The 20913-nt window shown below is 41.8% G+C and overlaps 1 protein-coding gene across 2 annotated transcripts in view; it reads right to left on the reverse strand.

Annotated features, from left to right (window-relative positions):
- The window catches only part of LOC145404088 (uncharacterized), a 33663-nt gene that overhangs the window by 1905 nt on the left and 10845 nt on the right, over positions 1-20913 (reverse strand). Inside the window, exons 2-7 of one of the 2 annotated variants that reach the window (XM_080275695.1) lie at positions 18259-18342; positions 12779-12844; positions 5436-7147; positions 2293-2475; positions 1615-1668; positions 364-948 (exon numbers count right to left, since the gene is read on the reverse strand). In XM_080275695.1, the coding sequence (XP_080131821.1) occupies positions 364-948; positions 1615-1668; positions 2293-2475; positions 5436-6956 (2343 nt within the window). In that variant the 5' untranslated portion in view covers positions 6957-7147; positions 12779-12844; positions 18259-18342. The remainder of the gene's footprint in view (positions 1-363; positions 949-1614; positions 1669-2292; positions 2476-5435; positions 7148-12778; positions 12845-18258; positions 18343-20913) is intronic. The other variant, XM_080275694.1, reaches the window with a different exon arrangement.

A 20913-nucleotide genomic window follows, 5' to 3' on the forward strand; every position in this document is an offset into this window, starting at 1 on the left:
TCTGCGCTAGACAACTTGGCAGCAGTGACACATCCTCTCAAACACCACCTGAGACCAAGGGTAGGTCACTGTGAAATTTGCTAATAAATATGAACATACCGTATGACGAAAATCACTGTGCTGTCAAAGGGACGAAAATGACCTTAGGTATTTAGAGCCGACCACTAAGAAGGGGTGGATCTACTGCCCAGATGACTAGTGGGATGTGCAATGCAATGTTTTTGTGATACAAAATCCGTTTTTAACGATATAATTCGGTTGAAAAAGCATGATTTTGCTGTCCGAAATCATTCCACCCAGGTACGAAGATTCACCCACTGACTCAATATTACCGTCACTACAACGACTTCTACAGCCACTCACCTTGATCATAAAGTGAGCATCGTCCACGTGGTCTCCCAGGGCCCACATATGGAGCCTGCCGTCCTCCCACGCCACCCGGGCCCGCCTGCCGTCCTCATCATAGACGCAGCAGGTTAGCGGCCAAAGCGCTGATGCCTCCACACCTAGCAGGGGCCCCTCACTCGACACCTTAGCCCGCTGCTCCCCTGTCATGCCGGAGATACCCTGCTGCTGCGAGTAATTCAACCCACGAACATCAGGTTTCTTATTCAGCTGTGTCATGGCTTTGGTGGCTGGTTTCCCGTTCTTGTTCATCTCCTCAATGTGCACCAGCTTCTTGTGCTTGTTGTCCGAGCTCTTACTTCGGTATCTGGCTGTGTTCATTGACCTACGTCGGCTCAGCTTGGGAGTGTCACCCGTGCGTTCAGTTTCCGTGTCACTGCTGGCGGAGATGGAGGAGGCGCCCCGCTTCAGACTGCTCAGGATGGACTTCATGCGCTTGAGGCTGCCCAGGAGGAACTGCATATCGACCGCCTGCTTATACTCTGACAACATCTCCTTCACGTCTTGCGAGGAGTCTTCAGCCACTGCACTCGCCTCACACACCTGGGGAAGTACAGAATTAACAATGGATCTTATCTAATTTTTACAATAAAGCAACTCTCCATAGCAGTTAAGTAATACTTGTGTGTGTGTGTGTGTGTGTGTGTGTGTGTGTGTGTGTGTGTGTGTGTGTGTGTGTGTGTGTGTGTGTGTGTGTGTGTGTGTGTGTGTGTGTGTGTGTGTGTGTGTGTGTGTGTGTGTGTGTGTGTGTGTGTGTTTCACTTTACTACTTACTCTTCCTCGGTTGCGAAGTCTTTAATAGCTGAGTTAGGAAAAATGTATACACAAACAATCCCATACGAAACTTCAGCTCACTGGGCATGCTGCTGTTAGTCCTCTCTCTATCGTGTTTGATTTTCCCTTCTTTTCTGGACTCTATTTCACTCCATCATTAGAGGGGAAAAAGACGTTATGATGATGATGATGATATTAATAATAAGTTCTTCATTATCCTTTCTTCCATATTAATTTCATTTCCCGTCTGTTCAAAATTATAGGCTCACAAACAGTCAGCTCCCTATAATAACCAGAATGTTTATATTACTTCACTTTTTTTTTTTTCCCCAGGAACAGCAAGAGACATGAAAATATTCTGTACTCCTTTCCTTCCTGCGAAAACCAGTCGCAGTTACAGCAGACAACTGATCATAAGTTTTGGCCTGAACTGACCTTGAGCAGTTGAGCTGAGCAGGTCTTGACGGATTCCAGGATCTTCTTCTTCTCCTGCGGAAGTATTAAAAAACACGTCAACCAATTTTTTTTTACAGTACAAAAGTCCCTGTACCAGTTAATTTACAAAATAGTTTTATTTTTCGTTACAATATTTAGTTTAGCTATAAAGTGGATGGTACCTAAATGAAGTTGAAGGTGAAAACAACCAACTTTGCAGTCATATACTTAAAACCTGTATTGTTAAGATGGAAAGTCCACAATTTCTGACAAGCATATTTGGACTGACTATGATTATCAGATACAATTAACCTGCTTTCCACATCACAGAAGCAGCCAACAATAATTTAGAGTTTATAAGCTCCCTCTATCCTTCACGCGCTTCAGAAATTATCACAAAAAATATGTGATTTAATCCTTAAGCATACTGCCGTTATACATGGGCTAAAAAAAATAGTTCTTTTACACTAACTTGGCCCAAATTTTCGATGTTTTGCAACTTCTTTCACACACCTTTGTGGCAGCATAAGACAACAACAGGGCTCTACATCCTTTCAACAGCACTTCGTCGTGACTACTGCCATACTCGAGTGTCACTATATTGCCACACCTCAGCATTCACAATGGAGAGATGGCAGTTTTAGGCTAAATTGGAGTAAAATGAGCATAACATTTTACCTGGTCCACACTTGCCAGAATCTCCTTGCCCTGCTGCGTCAACTGGTCACGCTTCTCCTTCAGCACAAGGCGGGTCTGCATGACGTTGTGGCCACGCTCCACCCTGCAGCTGCCACACAGGGGCCGTCGGCAGTTCTGGCACCAGAACCCCAACACTTCCCCGTGCTTCTCGCAGTGCCCCAGCTGTCACCGTACCACACACGCTGGTATTAGAGACGCGAGCGCGCACACACACACACACGCGCACACACACACACACACACACACACACACACACACACACACACACACACACACACACACACACACACACACACACACACACACACACACACACGTACAGGGACGGATTTAGGGGTCGTACGCCCCCCACCCATTTTCGGCAGACCAATTATTGCTATAATAAAAGAAGAATCTTACCAAACAAAATGCAGTAAAGTTTATTACCAAATAATTTCAATGAAAAGGGAGATTTCGGTAATAAATTCTGAGGAATTTGGTAATTCGGTAGGAATCACACCCTTTCCTCCCTTTTTCCAAAGGGCAGGATCCGGCCCTGAATAAACACACCCACACTTAACCCCTTCAGTACGATGAAGTTCATATTAAAAACATTCTTGTATATCGGATGGCTTTCTTCATGCAAGGAGAATGTAATCGCACTGACGGGATTATAACCAAATTTAAATTGACATCAGTTTTCAGGTTCCTCATTCCTAGGCTTCCCTGGCACTCTTACACAATCTTTTAACAATTTGGAAAAATTAAAGTGTCCACATTATTGACAGTGCTGACACGTTTCGTCCTATACATTAATTGATGGATATACTAGCAATTGCTTCAGCCCGAGGACGTCTTTTTTTATTATTATTCTTGCTATCTCCGGACGATTTCATTCTGCTCAGAGAAGGCATTTCAATAGGAGGGGTTATATATAAAGCCTTCATTTACCCCTTCACTACTTTCTCTTACGCTGAATAAAACTGTCTGGAGGCAGGATGGATAAGCTTGAATAATGTCAATGTAGTAAAAGGATTAATATGTTTTTGTATGTAACAAATCAGTTTAACATACACAAACCATAGCGCAGATTTTTTTTTTTTATTAGTTTTCTTTATAGGGTGCAGTTGGAAAGCAGGAGAAAGCAACCTCTCTCTCTCTCTCTCTCTCTCTCTCTCTCTCTCTCTCCGCTGTCGTGTACAAGTCTGTATACCAAAGCATACTTCTCACTCACAATCACGCCCTATCGTATTCCCTGAAGTTTACCCTGATCGCTTCACTACCTCTTTATTCCAATTCGCTCTTTTCCACATCGATGCAGATCTCTCTTTCCACTCATTCTTCAGCATCCTTAACAATTTCGCCCCTTCTTCCCACCCTATATAAGGCCTACTTTTGGTTTCTCTCATCGGCTACTACCCCCTCGTCCATATCTAAATCATTCTAGTCTCTCTTGATCTATTTCACTTCGTCTGACTCTTATTCTGCTGTGTGTTCCTACTACATATCATCATCTTACTGTTTCTCACATTTACTCTCACTTCTCTCTTCTCACAAATTCAGACACCACATGCTGAATTTTACCTTTTGAGCCCCCGACCAGCGCTGTGTCATCTGCAAGCAACAACCGGTTCAGTCTCAGTATCCCATTCTTTCTGCATTTCTGAGCCTTCCCCTCTCCCCAGTACCCCATCTCCTTGTACTGTTAAACTTTCCCCCTCTCCCCCACACCTCTCCATCTTGTATTGCTGAACTTTACCTCTTCCCAATATCTTCTCCCCTTGCATTTTTTTTTTTTTTACTTTCCTCTCTCCCCAGTACCCGTTCTTGCACGCTTAAAGTTTCTCTCTCCTCAATACCCTTTTCCCTCGCATTTTTTTTACTTTCCCCTCTCCCCAGTACCCCTTCTTGCTCATTTGAAGTTTTCTATTTCCCCCAAACCCCTTCCCTTGCATTTCTAAACTTTTCCCTCTCTCCAATACCCCTTCTCCTTGCATTCCTAAATTTTCACTTCCCCCCAATACCGTTTCTTGCAATCTTGAATTGTCTTCTCTCTCCATTAACCCATCCCCTTGCCTTTTTAAACTCTCCCCTCTCCCCAGTAGCCTTTCATATACCACCCTCACAAGTTTGTTCATAAACAAGAACAGCTATGGACACCCCACCTTTACCCCAAAACATCTCCCTCCCTTGCTACCTACATACATGCTCTGTTCAGCAGAAAAAAAATACTTTCCCCCTTAACTTAAAAGCTTTTCTACTGCCTCGTACATTTCGCTAGGAAGCCTCTCTGTCAAATCTGCCATGCACTTTCTAGGTCGCCTCTACAGTGCAAAATCTACAAGCAGATCTCTCCTTTTTTTTTCTAATTACTTTTCAGAAACAAGTTATTCGACAACATTATCCTCCCCCCCTTCCCCATCCTCTTTCATTTGCACTCCTCTCACCATCTGGTCCACACGCAGACTACGGAGTCATCCACCTCTCATAGCTCTTTTTCATTTTAATCAACAGAAGTCTTGCATTCACATCTTTGCCCTTAAAAACTCGTCTCCATTATGCCAACTTCCTCATTTCATCTTGCCCTTTCATTTATCCAAGATATCCTTTCCACCTTACATCCTAAAACACCTCTACCTCCTCTCCTTTCGACTTCGTTCCAAGGTTAATTGCATCCATTTTCATTTCATAAATCACTTCATCCATCTCATGTTCCTCTAATCATCATTACATCCACGCCCATTCAATCACGCAACCTCACAAGATTCTCTTCCAGTTCCTTGTCCTGCATGCTTTTGGGAGGAACACACTACAAGGAAGGGAGGGTTTTCAGCCCTCGAATCCCTTTCCTTTTAGTTGCCTCTCTTGACCTGAAGGGAGTACGTGGGCAGTACCCATTTTGCATATCCCCAGTGATAAGATTTGATGTGTAAAAAAAGAGATGTATAATGTAGCAGACTCAATCCGGATTATATATTTGCTAATGTGGTTGTGTCCCCCGGCTGAAGGCATTGATTTAGGTCAGCTACAAGACTTTTGGTCCCGCTCTACTCTCATGGAACTGCTTCCCAGGGACTATGTTAATAAGCCATCCACTACCAAGGATGATTATGTAAATTCATTGCATGCCAGTAATCACCAACCTTCTCCTCTCTGAAGGCGTCAGCTCGCTTGAGGATGTCCTCAACAATTGGTATGTCCTCCAGGGGTGGCTTAAAATGGCGTTTGCAGCAGGTGGGACACGGGAAGTGACCCTTCCCCTTGATCTTGAGGAGGCAGGCACGGCAGAAAGTATGTCCACAGCGAGGCAGAAGGACGGGACGCTGGTCCTCAGCCTCACTGTCGTACAGTTCGTGGCAAATGGGACACAACAGATCGCACTCGGAGTCGGAGCTTTCGTTGGATTCGTCTTGGTTAGGGGTGGTATTGGTGACCGGGACTTCCACTTGCTTTTGTTCCTGCTTCCGTTTCCACAGAGGTACGGGTTTCTTTTGGGGTTCTACGAGTTTCTTACTAGATTCTGGAATTGTCCTGTCTGAGTTGGTGCTATCATCAGAGTCGTCGGAGGTGATATTATTGATCGGGGCTTCAGTTGGTTTTGGCTCCTGCTTCCGCTTCCATATTGGTACTGGTTTCTTTTCGGGTTCTGGAAGCTTCCTTTCAGCCTCGCTTTTCTTCAGGCCTTGTTTTGTTATCCATATCGTCTCCAGGTCCTTCTTGGGTTCCACTGACTTTGCTGGTTCTGGAACTTTCTTTTCTATCACTGGTTTTGTTAACGGTTCTGCCTTGATCATTTCAGTCCTCCTCTTCCACAGTGGTTCAGTTTTTTTCTCTGGCTCCGGTTTTCTCTCAGGTTCTTGCCTGACTTCGAATTCTGGTTTTCTTTTGAATAATGGTTCTGGCTTCTTCTCAGGCTCTGGTTTCCTTTCAGCTTCCGGTTTCTTTACAGCAACTTCGGGTTTCTTTACTGGTTCCGGTTTTCTCTCAACGTCTAGTCTTCTTACAAGTGCTGGTTTCTTCTCAATATCCAATCTCCTTTCGGGTTCCGGTCTCTTCAGGACTTCCAGTTTCTTCAAAGGCTCGGGTTTCTTTTCTGGCTCCGGTCGTGTCTGAATTTCAGGTTTCTTTATGGGTTCAGGTTTCTTTTCTATTTCTGGCTTCTTCAAAGGCTCTATCCTCCTCTCAGGCTCAATTTTCTTTGTGGGTTCCGGTTTCTTTATAGGTTCTGGATTCTTTTCAGGCTCTGGTTTTCTAAATGATTCTCTTTTCCTAATAGGTTCCACTTTCCTCTCGGGTTCCGGCCTTCTCAGAATTTCATTTTTCTTTTCAGGCTCTGGTTTCTTTTCAGGTTCCGGTCTTCTCTGAATTTCGGGTTTCTTTTCTGGCTCTTGTTTTCTTAGGATTTCAGGTTTCTTCTCAACTTCTGGTTTTCTCAGGACTTCAGGTCTCTTTTCAGGCTCTGGTTTCTTTTCGGGTTCTTGTCTTCTCTTCCAAAGTGGCTCCTGTTTTCTCTCGGGTTCCATTTTCTTTTCTGGCTCAGGTCTGGTCTCAAGTTCGGGTTTCTTTATGGGTTCAAGTTTTCTCTTCCACATCGGCTCTGGTTTCTTTTCCGGTTCTGGTTTCTTGAAAGGCTCGGGTTGTCTATCGGTTTCTTGTTTCCTCATCCATGGTGAATCTGGTTTCTTTTCAGGTTCGGGTTTTCTCTCAATTTCCGGTTTCTTTCCCCATCTTCGGTCTGGCTGAGGTTTCGGAGCTGCATCAGGTTCCGGCTTGGGCCTGACCTCTGGTTCTGGTTGTTTCGGCTCCGGCCTCAGCCTCCTGGCCAGCCCCGCCCGCCATTGCTCGAAGTCCGATTCTGGAAGTGGCGGGAAAAGTGAGTCAAATAATGATGATAATAATAATAATAATAATAATATGATGATGATGATGATGATGATGATGAAGAAGAAGAAGAAGATGATGAAGAAGATGGCGGTGGTGATGATGATGATGGTGATGATGATGATGATTCAATAATATAAATAAATAAATAAATAATCCTTCAGCCTGTGAACGTCATTTTCTTCTAGCAACCTTGAGACGATTATTTTAAGTTCAGGGGAGATTTCTCGTAACCCCCCAAATATATATATTGAATTCTACTGTATATATCACTTTAGCTTGAAAAGTCTCTCTTAAAAACGGAATAAAATCGTCTGGAGTTACCAAACGTAGGATGAAAATAACGTCCTCGTAGTGAAGGGGTTCATCACACCACTCTACCTCACATGAATATCAAAACTGTAAACGAAAATACTAGTTTTATTCTCCTGATCTGAAATAAATGATGCTCTTCTCTCTCTCTCTCTCTCTCTCTCTCTCTGCAGTCTACATAATAAATTATTGCCTTTCTCCCCGGCTAACATTGTGACTTATCTGTCTTCTCTCTCTCTCTCTCTCTCTCTCTCTCTCTCTCTCTCTCTCTCTCTCTCTCTCTCATCATTTCCATATCAATTCCCGTCTTTTTCCCCCCTGCCAACCCAGTGACTGCGGGGGCAAACTTGGCAAACGCACTCCCAGTCCTCCTTTTAGCTCCTCCGTCTGCGCCGTTTGTGCTTCTAACCGACCTGTTTGTGGAGGTCGCGCGCCAAAAGCAAGGACAACCAGCAAAAAGCATTAAATGTGAGGGTCTGAAGGCGGGTGATGGTTAGTGGGCGTTCGTCTTCATATTTTCTGTTGTTGTATGAATGGACGAATCATAAATTTTTTTGGAAAAGCTGTGGATTGGGGTTTACTATGTGCTCAATGAAAAACATGCGTCTTTTGCTGTGTGTGTGTGTGTGTGTGTGTGTGTGTGTGTGTGTGTGTGTGTGTGTGTGTGTGTGTGTGTGTGTGTGTGTGTGTGTGCTTTCGTACTATAAAAAAATATCTAAGCAACTGTCATTATTATTATTATTAGTAGTAGTAGTAGTAGTAGTAGTAGTAGTACCATCATTATCATCATCAATCATCACTATCATCATTACTGTTGTTCCTGTACAACCATCCTGCCACCAACAAATAGCTCGCCCGATATGCAATGTCTCTCACCCCCTACCCCCATCCTGCCGTGGCCTTCAAGCGTCACGGCTTACGTAACACGGATTTAATGGAGTACGAGGCTACACAAGGCGGGAATTTCAAGGGTTATTTTCTCTCTCCCACCCAGGCAGAAATACTAGAGCCTTATTTATTTACTAATTCCTATTACGTTATTATTATTATTACTATTATTATTGTTATTATTATTATTATTATTATTATTATTATTATTATCATTATTATATTATTACTGGTATTATTTTATTATTATTATTATTATTATTATTATTATTATTATTACTACTACTACTACTACTACTACTACCACTACTACTACTACTACCACTACTACTACTACTACTACTACCACCACCACCACCACCACCACCACTACCACCACTACTACTACTACTACTACTCCCTCCATATTCAGGCAATTTAATTCTACCCAAGAGAGATTTTCGAACTGAAGGGGGCCAGATATATTCTCCATTAACCCTTTTACTACGAGGGTACTTTGATAAACTGAATAAAATCGTTTGAAAGTAGCAAAAAATAAAATTAAAACACTTTCTGGGATCGAAAGTATTAATCTATTTACTCAAACGATTTTCTTTACATTTTTTCAGACTATAAGCAGACAATTTCCTTCAGCTTACAGAGGATGTTTTGTAGTGAAGGGGTGGCTCAAGGCTTACTGTTGATATGACTGACTTGGAGGATTATTAACTATTATTATTTTCTTTAACGGACACTTCTCTCTCTCTCTCTCTCTCTCTCTCTCTCTCTCTCTCTCTCTCTCTCTCTCTCTCTCTCTCAGTTCGAATAAAGTCTCTCCCAAGCCGAGTCAAATCATCTGAAGAAAAAAAAAAATTACCTCAGGGAAGTGAAGGACTTAAAAGGCATACTCAACTCTTCCTTACTTCAAAGCCAGGTTTCTTCATGTGTTTATTATTATTATTATTATTTTATTATTATTATTATTATTATTTGTTCCTATCTCAGGGTTACATGCTGGCAGATCACATGCTCAACAGATGGTGTCATAAAAAAAGGGGGGTGGGGGCATTTAAACACTTAATTTGAACAGAAATTCGCGCCATAATTTAAACCTGCATCTTAATACACTTTATTTCTGCCATTTGAAATACCTGTCTGTCAACACCTGGCGCATTTAACATAATTACTCGGTATATATATATATATATATATATATATATATATATATATATATATATATATATATATATATATATATATAAAATTTACCCAAACCTAACCTAAGCTCCTGCGGGCTGAACTTATTGCTTTGATGTTACCTGGGTGAAACTACTGGATATCTTTAGGACATAATTTAATCCTGTATTTCGACACAATTTTTTCCCGCCAAATGCAATTCCTGCGCGTCATCACCAAGTCCATGTGCAGGATGCCGCGGTAAACCTCAGTCTATATTTTCCTCTGTCTATTACTCTGTTAAACGCTGTCTGGCCTGGGCATTTCTGTGTCTTTAATCTCTCTCTCTCTCTCTCTCTCTCTCTCTCTCTCTCTCTCTCTCGAACATCTTTACAGGCTTCTCGTCTTTGGTTTTTCCTTCATTGAGTATATAAACATTACGTGACACATAACCCTACCTAACCTAATATCAACAAATCTAACTGAATCCTACCTAACCTAACCTTATCCCACAAAACCTAATCCAGTCTATGCTAACCTCAATCATCATAACCGAAATTAACTTTAGATAACCTCGTTGATTCCTTCAATCCGTGGACTTTTTAAAATTCTTACTATCTCCACATCTTTTTATTCGGCTCAGGAGAGACACTGAACTGCAAAGGTTACATGTCGCCTTCAATAATCCCTTCACCACCAAAGGCTCTCCTATGCTGAATAAAATCGTCTGGTAATAGCAAGATGTCACAACAAAACTGTCATCGTGTGGTAGTTAACCCCTTCAATCCATACATTTTATTTTTTATTCTTGCTAATGACAGACGATTATATTCATCTTAGAACTGACTTTTCGAACTGGCAGGGTTAGACTGAACCTTTAGTAACCCCTACAGTACAAGAGGCCGTTCCAAAGTTGAATATAACCTCCAGGAAACACCCATAACAAATTAAAAAACAGGTAATCGGACTGAAGAGTTAAACCGACATTTGGACACTTTTTCTTTTTCTTTTTCTTCTTCTTCTTTCTTCTTCTTCTTCTTCTTCTCCTCCTCCTCCTCTTCCTCCTTCTTCTTTTTGCCGTCAACTGCAATACCTGTGGGTCAACACCTGCATGACGCCCCGGTAATGACGCGCCACCTGTGCACCCACCACGCGTGCCAAAAATAATGACAAAAAGGAGGCAGTTGGCAAGGAACTCGGTGACTGGGTTTATATGTGGGTGATGAGATAGGGGGAGCTGGTATGTTACGAGATGGGGTGGGGGGTGTATGACGTTCAGTTACAACACTATACACTTTCTACGTTATAATTACCGATAAGCTAGATATGTCTCACGAATTTCGAAGAATTTTGTCCTCTTCCTTAGCTTTTTCTTAAGTTAGGCTACATGTTCCATGTTACTGCGGACGGTATAATAAATCTATAAGTTATCAATCAAAATGTACCGATTATTAACTTTATAAAGACACAACAGTATCGATCAGCACTCAGTGATATGCTAGAAACGCTACTCTTGCAGAAGATAACGAAATTTGATTTATAGTAGGTCACTGCGAGTCTACTTTCTCTGTTTTTAGCTATTCCCAAATTTTTTCCTTGGGGGTGAAGGAGCAACTAAACACAACGCCCAAGCATTTACAAAGTAACTATTACTAGGACTGATTAGCTACATTTATTCGTCAGCTTTACATCCATACTCTTGAGCTCCTTCACTCGGAACTTTCCTTAACTGACGCAAGCCTGTTTGTAAGTGACATCGACTTTGAAGAGATAAATCGCGTTAAAACTGTCAGACTCTGCAGCCGGTGCCTGTTTAAATCATCATTGCGATTCATCACCAACCCGATGCGTAACCGAAAACTCGTTTCGTCTCTAACCCGTTTCCTCGCCATATCCCGTTTCGTCACCATTTCGTCAACAGCACACTTCATTAAACAAGCACAACATGGTCACGAAACGGGTAGGATAGGGGTTAAAAACAGGTCTAAAATGTGGTGATGAAATGAGTTGGTGACGAAATGAGCTGTATTCCTTGGCAGTCACGTTTCAGATAGGTGTACTGTACGTAGGCCTCCACCCAGCCTCACGGAAAAGAAAGATTAATGTTTCACTTATTTTCAGTATCTCCGCTTGGAATTTTAAAACTCACTGAAATCGTCCGATCTTCGTATTTCTACTCGGTGTTCAAATTCCAGTTTTTGTATAAGATCATCTTCATATTTTAACCTAAGAAAGATCTCCCAATATCTTGAAGGCCTTTTTTTTTTTTTTTTTTTTCTGATTATTAAGCCACATACTCAGCTGCAATAAATTTACAGCAGCCAAGGCAAGGCAGACATCAGCCTTCTGGACCTGACTGGCATGACACTTGAGTCCATCTGCCTCAGTATCCCAGCCACATACTGTACGCCAACAAACTGAACTGCACCGCCATAAACATCATAACATTTGCTCTTGACTCTATCCTGGGGTTCATTCCAGTCCTTTAGCTTCTCTCCTTGGACCTGATATTACACAGACATCAAAAGACTAAACACTGGTATTTATGAACCACGTAAAGTCAATTATCTTAAAGCTACAGCATCTATTATCCCACATCTCGGTAGCCAGGTCCTTTGAACACTTGAAATCATTAAGGGTTTTTATGTGGAAAATTAGCTTGGGATAACTAAGTGCTCTGTGACTTCCATCTCGCTGTGATTTTAAGCACCGTTGTTAGCAAACTTTTTCTTCCTAGAATATGGATGAGTTATTTAGGTCAGGTTTATGGGAAGGGGTTACACTGGTCTGTTCAGTGGGGTACATATTGATTAACTGATGGGTGTATTAAAGCGGAAACCAAATAATGAAATAAAGAAAATGCAGGAATAAAATAAACATCGAACTTTACATATATCAGTCTCAGTAAAGTTAGTGGTAAAACTGCACCTCGCTGCTGACAAGTAAAAGAACTCACATCTGTCCAGGTTTAGCTTGTGTATTTCAGTGGTATTAATATTACCATATAGTTATTACAGATTGCGTTATTGTAAATTAAGGATTAATTATTATCTGCGCTGTTTAAACTCATTGCTAGAGAAGTTTAGAAACAGAATATCATCCGAATTAGAATAACAGCGATTTCTTAGTCAGGGAGCAGTATTGCCATCACTGCTTCAAGGGTTAGAGATCTGAACTTTTACCTCTGACTGTTTTAGCGTGGCGAATATAAGCGAGCGTGTGTTATGGCTGGCTGTAACTCGGTACTCACTTGATTTCTGTAGTGGTGGAGGCGAGGGTGAGGTGGGTCTCCTGATAACTCTACGCCATAGTGGTCCTGGGTGTGAAGATGTACCAAACGATAAGACAATGTGTTATGGCTTATAATACAGGCTTTACCCCTAATCCTTTCATCAGGGGCGTCGTCGGATGGAAAAATAATGGGGACAACACCTATGAGTTTTCCGACTGATTCGTGGAAGGCTATGTTTGTGTATGGTGGGAACTGATTAGGTATTGAGATTACGTACTTAAAAAATATATATGTTTTAGTATTTCATTTCGATGGTTAAATTCCTTACCAATATGAATGCCTGAATGCTACCTCTGACGAAACAACGGGGACTGTAGTCCACTCAAAAAGCTGAAAATACATCTGGAAGTTGAAATAGTAATATACAATAGGCCTAGTGCGTTTGGGGCTTAAATAACATAACGAGACCTAACCCTTAACTTTCTACACGCAGGTAACACTAGACGTCACAATTCTTCCGCAAGAAATACAAATAATAATAAAAGGAATCATTCACAACCACAGTATGGCCATATTGTTTTTTCTAAGTTGATACTATGCTCAATAAACTGCTTCCATGTTTGCTTGTTGAATTTGTTTGAATTATAAAACAAGCATTTTCCAATCTAAATGAAAATCTTGGCGAGAAAACACACACACAAATGGATGTAAGAAATGTAAAGGTTGACCCTGCACACATCACGAGTGGAGGTGTCGTGCATTATCGGAGGCGTGAGGGTTCCTGAAGGGTGTAAATGATGGTGCTGATATGAGTAAGGTGGAGGCGACCGAGTTAACACCTATCACTGCCTGACTCACTACCACTTTTTTTATACACACACACACACACACACACACACATATATATATATATATATATATATATATATATATATATTTATATATATAAGATGTCTTCACCAGTAGCCTCTTCCATCCCATCACTTACTTGTATATTTATTCTTCCTACCTCCAGGAGATTTTTTCAGCTTAGTTTCTGACTCATCCAGACACAGGCGGAATTTGCTCTCCACCTGCAGTTCACCTTTGCCTTTCGGGGAACAGGGAGGGAGTTGAGGGAAGTCTTTGCAACTGCCACCAAGGCATCCCCCTCCGACAGCAGACCCTATAGTAAACAGACTGGGCCACTTCCGGCAATGTCTCTCACCTATCCCGTTATTGTAAACACTTCACTCAGAGCCCCTTCAGACTGATGACGTATTTATGCGAGTGTTTCACCTATCAATCCCATAACGTATATTTTATTCATGCTATCTCCAGACGGTTTTATTCCAGTTCAGTCAGATGCTATTTCAACTCCTTCAATACGATGACAGCTTCTCTATTTTATTCTTCCTATATCCAGACGGTTTTTATTAAGATTTTGCCAGAAACTTTTGATGTGGAGGGACGCCTACAGCCTCCATATACCGTTTCCCTAAGTCCCCCTAGACCTGAATAAAACTGTGTGGAGACAGCAAGAACGCATCAATGTAACAGGTCAACGGACTGAAGGGGTTAATCTTGCTGCTACTAGACGATTTTATTAAGTTGCTGAGAGAATCCCTGTAGTGAAGGGGTAAGGTTTTCAATTCAATGGCGTAGTATCGTATTTTACTCTAGTTACCGCCAGACGATTTTATTCAACTCAGGACAGACCTCTAGAATTGAGGGGGTTAATGAGGGTTTTGTTTAACTTCTTCAGTTCGACACGCCTATCCCGAGCTGAACAAAATGGTCTGGAAAAATAAAACAGAATACATCATCGGAGTGAAGTGGCTAATGATGGCTATACCTAACCCCTCCAGTTCAAAGTCTCCTAAGATGAATGTAATCGTCTGGTGGTAGCAAAAATAAAATAAAATAAAAAGACATGGGAAAGAGGTTAAGATCTGCATGACTGACGAAAAAACATGGATTGCCTATAGTCCTTTCAATTTAACCTGACCTTGATTTTGTCCTTCTGCAGCTTATTCCACATGGGACAAAGGCAGAACAAGACAATCCTAGGACTCAACACCTTTTCCACGGCACTTATTCGTAACTAGCATCATACTCTAGTCCTAATCTCTTCTTGCAAGTCGGTATTCAAGATGAAGAGATGGAAATATTAGGTTAAGATAACAGTAAACAAAAAAAATAGTAATGCACGAGATCAAACGGCCATACAATACTTAAGAATTACCGTGTTTACTTTGGCTAGGCGGGTGACACTCCCTCCATTATGGCGGAAGTCATCTATGCTTTGTTTACTCCAGTTCAGATAATCGCGAGAACAACATTTACTTCATTAACAGCTGCCCACTCTACATATTGTATTCCATTTGTGTTTCCGTATATCTATTTTCGCTGGACATGGGCGCCTTCACATGGTGGCATCGACTTAAATGGATGGTGGAGCTATCCGGCTATACAAACGTCCCTCAGCTCCCTCCCGGTCCCCCAAAAGAAGGATGGTGGCCCGCAGGAAGAGGGGCAACTTCAGCCTGCAGTCCACCAGGGTCTCGTTCAGATAAACCTGGGGTTGCAAATACTGCATACATCTACTTAGCTTCTTTCTTCAGCGTATTGGACTATCCCATTCTATATATCAGCATCATAAATTGTGCGATACACAAGAAGGGGAACTGAAACTGGGTTATTATGATTATTATAACCCCAAAATTAATGTGTCATTCTCTATATCTCCCCAATTCATATCCACAGGACAAACAAGGTGGTAGTGGTGAGGACGACGAAGACGACAAAAGCGATGATAAGGATACTGACGACGATGATGACCTATCTTTACGTATACAGAAGATGCATGCTCGCGTCACTATAGTAAATTACGCAACACAAATGTAACTAAACTAAATCATCGCATTCATGTTCATATTGTATTGATACTGCGGACACAGAGTGATGACTTAAGAGAGGGTTAAATATATGCTTCTTGTCCAATGCCTAACACAAAAAAATATGGGGAAGACGGTGTTGGCAAATGTGTGTGTGTGTGTGTGTGTGTGTGTGTGTGTGTGTGTGTGTGTGTGTGTGTGTGTGTGTGTGTGTGTGTGTGTGTGTGTTTATTTGTCTAATATCTAGTGTGTTTGCGTAAGCGTGTTTGGTGTGTGGAAGGTGTAGATGTCTACATAAGGAAGGTATGTGTGTGTGTGTATGTGTGTGTGTGTGTGTGTGTGTGTGTGTGTGTGTGTGTGTGTGTGTGTGTGTGTGTGTGTGTGTGTGTGTGTGTGTGTGTGTGTGTTTTGGTGGCGTACGCGTGTTGAGGCATGTGGCTGTGTGCGTAAGTTAGATATCAGTGTGCGTGTGGTATGTGTACGGGTGTGCCTGTGTAAACATCCTGTGCTCCAAATAACCCAGCCGATGCCATAATATTACCACAGCACACATCACTACGCGCGCACACACACACACACACACACACACACACACACACACACACATATACACTTACAAACATACATGCACTTCCTATCTCACATACCATACATATTTATTTCTCGTTATTTACCTAATACACACACACACACACACACACACACACACACACACCTCATAACACGTTCACTTTGATCTCAGAGTAAACACTTTGCGTCTAATATCACCTCCTCACCACTTCACCACCAGGACTCTCTCTAAAATGAAGATTCTCTGACAACAGCAAAAATTAAACACACACACACACAAAAAAAACTATTAGTGGTGAAGGGGTTAAGAGATTGTTATGTATTTTATTTATTCTATTTAGTTATTTATTTTTTCTCTCCGCCGGAAATCTCCCCCTAGTTGAATTAAATCTTGTGACGACACTTAGACGAAAATATAACAGACGTCATGATGGTGAAGGAGTTTATGTGAAATGTGGGGATGTTTATACACAGAATTGGGAGAGGCCTTTGTGTAAATGGATGTTGATGGTTGTGAAGATGGTGTTGATGATGATAAAGAAAAAGATAATGTTAATGACTATGATGAGTGATGATAATGATGATACATAAGAAAGTGATGATAATGATACACAAATACAAAAATGTTATGAATTTTTGAAGCTCTTGTTATCTAATGTATTCATATTTCGTCTACATATACATATCCACCAACAACATCCACATTCACCAACATCCATATCCACCAACAACATTCACCAACATCCACACCCACCAACATTAACACTCACCAACATCCACATCCACCAACATCCACATCCACCAATATCGACATTCACCAACATCCACACCCACCAACATTAACACTCACCAACACCCACATCCACCAACATCCACATCCACCAATATCCACCAACATCCACATTCACCAACATCCACATCCACCAACACCCACATCCACCAACATCCACATCCACCAACATCCACATCCACCAACAACCACATTCACAAACATCCATATACACCAACATTCACAAACCATTCACTTCTACATTCACACTAGCCTCTTCATACATCAACATTCAGACAGTATATGGTTTTAATCCACAATCACTCACGCACCATACACAACTGTACATCTCAAGCTTGACATAAACATTCAAACATTAATTCACTAACATTCACTTAACTTCGCCAACATTCACACGACATAGACAGTGACAACCCATTAACCTTCACATCCACCAACCTTCCAACATCGTCACCCCAATGAGCAGACATTCTTACATTCCTACCATAGCTTTTCTTACTTCCCTGCCAGTGCTTTTTACGCCCTCGCCCCCTTCTCTCTCTCTCTCTCTCTCTCTCTCTCTCTCTCTCTCTCTCTCTCTCTCCTCAGAAAATGTATATCAAATTAAGCGAGAATCAAGTAAAGGCTGCAAAAGGTTAAGTTCCACGTCAGGTTTACATAATTATATACAAATTATGATGGGTGTGTCAGCCAAGAAACTGGTGCGGTATTCATAAATTTTTCTTAAGCTGCTTTTAAGATTGCCTGTTTATACTCTTACCTTCACCCAAATACCTACTAAACGCTTCACAATCAAACGAGTTACTAATAAGCCAAAAAATGATAGAATGAAAACATTCCTGATAATAATTAACTGTTATGGAGACCGGATCAGATTAATAAAGACTCTTAGCCAGGTTCATCGAAAAACAAGTATCTGTGGAAGTTTAGAATTAATATAAATTTGGTTGTATTTTTCGCTTTAATATTCACTTTATTTTGGCTGTGAAGTGTCTGGTGGCTGAACGAGATGGGGTAAGGGCATATACAAACAATCTTATGTATAATCAAAGCCTGAGACAGTTTGTGAATACGGGGGAGTTTAGATAAACTTATAAATAAAAGATCTTACACATATAAGTACAGCTCAAGAAAATTAATGAATACAGTTAATGAATACAAGGATGTTAGGGAATACAGATTTTTTATTTATTGTATTATTATTATTATTATTATTATTATTATTATTATCTTATTTATTCACTTATATATTTATTACTCACGGCCCCTGATCACCTAAAATAAGACAAAGTGGAGAAAGGGTGGTGTAGTGAAGGCTGTGGTGTTGGGCACGAGTTTTACATTGTCTGCAATAAAGTAGAAGTGAACAAGTGCTTTAAATCCTTTGCTCCTTGCCAGCGTGTCAGTAACCGTCTGTAGTGGTGGTGGTGGTGGTGGTAGAGCTTGAGTGTGCGTAGTAGGTGGTAGTTTGTGTGGTAGGTATGGCAGATGTGGTAGTGCTGTTTGGCAGGTGTGTTGGTGATAGTGGTAAGTGTGACAGGTGTGGTAGTGGTGGTGGTGTGCGGAATGTGCGGGTAACTGTGGTGGTGGTGGTGGTGAACTGGTGATGGTGGTGAAGGGCAAGTATGAGTACTGAGGCTGGTGACTGTGGTGATGTGACACGTGTGGTGGTGGTGGTACTGTACTGAGAGGCATATTAAGGTAACTGATGCTGGTGGTTGTGGTGGTGTGGTAGGTGTGGTGGTGATTGTGGTAGTGTGGCTGGTGTGGTTGTGATGGTAGTGTTGTGCGGCAGGTGGTTATGATGGTGGCAGTGGTGGCAGACAGTTCACACAACCTGGGCCTTGTGTGTTGGCAGCCAGTACCTTCATAAATCCACATCCTGACTCCTCTACTCAACGGCCTCACAGATAATGTTTATCTGAACACAACAACACACAACTTGAATATTATTACGAGTGGAATATTTTAACTGTATCTATTTATTTATTTACCTTATTTATTCATTTACCGTATATATATATATATATATATATATATATATATATATATATATATATATATATATATATATATATATATATATATATATATATATATAGATATAGATATATATATATATACCTTTTTTTTTTACCGTATATATATATATATATATATATATATATATATATATATATATATATATATATATATATACTGTATTTTGGGGTAGGAAAGAAAGACAAGCTCACTACCGCCTTGGATATGTCCACTCTACTACGTTAATGTCTTTTTCCATTTATTCCTGCTACTACCAGTCTAGTTTATTTAGCTTAGGAGACATTTATCGCACTAGAGAGGCTAAATATTGACCTCATGATTGAAGGCGCTAACCCCGATGACAGGCAGTTTCATCATTATCTTAAAATTCATCAAGAAATCTAAACTACTAATTTGTCATTGTCGGATTTTGTCTTATTTATTTAGTTACTATTTATTGAAAGGAAATCCGCACAAGTGAAGGGGAAAATTCTTAATAATTCTGAAGACAAGTTTAGACTCTATACACAGTGCTTGACATTCAGTAAATAGTTTGCTTTTATATTTAGGATAATAAGTGTATTTTCTGCAGGTGTTCTTGGCATCACGGTCTCCCATGACGAGCTGTAGAGATGACAGGATACGTGACGCAAAGAAGAAGATGCAGGAGGAGGAGGAGGAGGATAATAATAATAATAATAATAATAATAATAATAGGCTACACATGCAAAGAACACTGTCATGGACGAGGTAATAGGGAGGCTCCTAACCCCACAAGAATGGCTCCTAGATTCACCTGTGCAAGGTTTCCACATCTCTCCCCTCACCCTCTTCTCCCCTCCCTTCGCCCTCTTCTTCTCTCCTCCCCTCGCCCCCTTTTCTTCCCCCCTTTCCTTCAATCCCTCTTCCTCCTCTCACCTTGCCTCACCCGCTCTCACTTTCCCCTCCCATCCCATTCTCCTCCTCCCCTCTCTCCCTTACCCTCTTTTCCCCCTCCCCCTCTCCTAACTTCACCCCATTCTTCTCCTCCCCTCTCCCCCTCTCCCAGCTTCACTCTCTTCTTTCCTGCCCCTCGCCCTCTCCTAATTTCGCCCCCTTCTCCCCCCTCCATTTCCCCTCTTCTCCTCCCCTCACGCCTTCGCCAACTCCCTCTCGCTTCACCTCACCCTCTTCCCCTTCTCCTCGTCCCCCTTCCCTCACCACCCAAGTCTCACCACTATTTAATTCACGACACTCTTCATTTTCATTCCTCGGTCACACACTCCATAAAATGTCCCGTGTGTGTGTGTGTGTGTGTGTGTGTGTGTGTGTGTGTGTGTGTGTGTGTGTGTGTGTGTGTGTGTGTGTGTGTGTGTGTGTGTGTGTGTAATATATCTGCTTGAAAGTAACCTTCTTAAAATAAATACCGATACTTCTCTTTGTGCGCACTTCCTCTTTGCCCTTCGCTCTGCCTAACCTCTTGAGAGCGAGAAGGAAATGATGTGATGATGAGAAATTGCAGCTTTGTCCCTGGCAGCATCACCACCGCCACCACAGCACCCCCCCACAACCCACCACACCACTACCATCACACCACCACTATCATCACGCTCCCCTCCATCACTTCCACACCTTCCCCACCACCACCACATCAGCATAACGCTCCCTCACCATTACTACCGCAACAACCACCACTACCACAACCCTCCCCCCATTACCACAATTCCCACCCTCACCACTACCACCACAGACCCTCCCAACATGCCTACCACTACCACAGTCCCTCTCATCCCCACCACATCAGCACTATGCGAGGCGGACAAGGTCATATTTAGGCAGGCAGCTGGCACCCTCACTCACACTGCCTCTGCCTCACCTCTGATATTCACCTCCACCTTGCCCCTCATCCTCCACTC

Source organism: Coenobita brevimanus, chromosome 62 (genome assembly GCF_032717465.1).
Source record: "Coenobita brevimanus isolate Jiangsu-jjx chromosome 62, ASM3271746v2, whole genome shotgun sequence".
Lineage (NCBI taxonomy): Eukaryota > Metazoa > Arthropoda > Malacostraca > Decapoda > Coenobitidae > Coenobita > Coenobita brevimanus.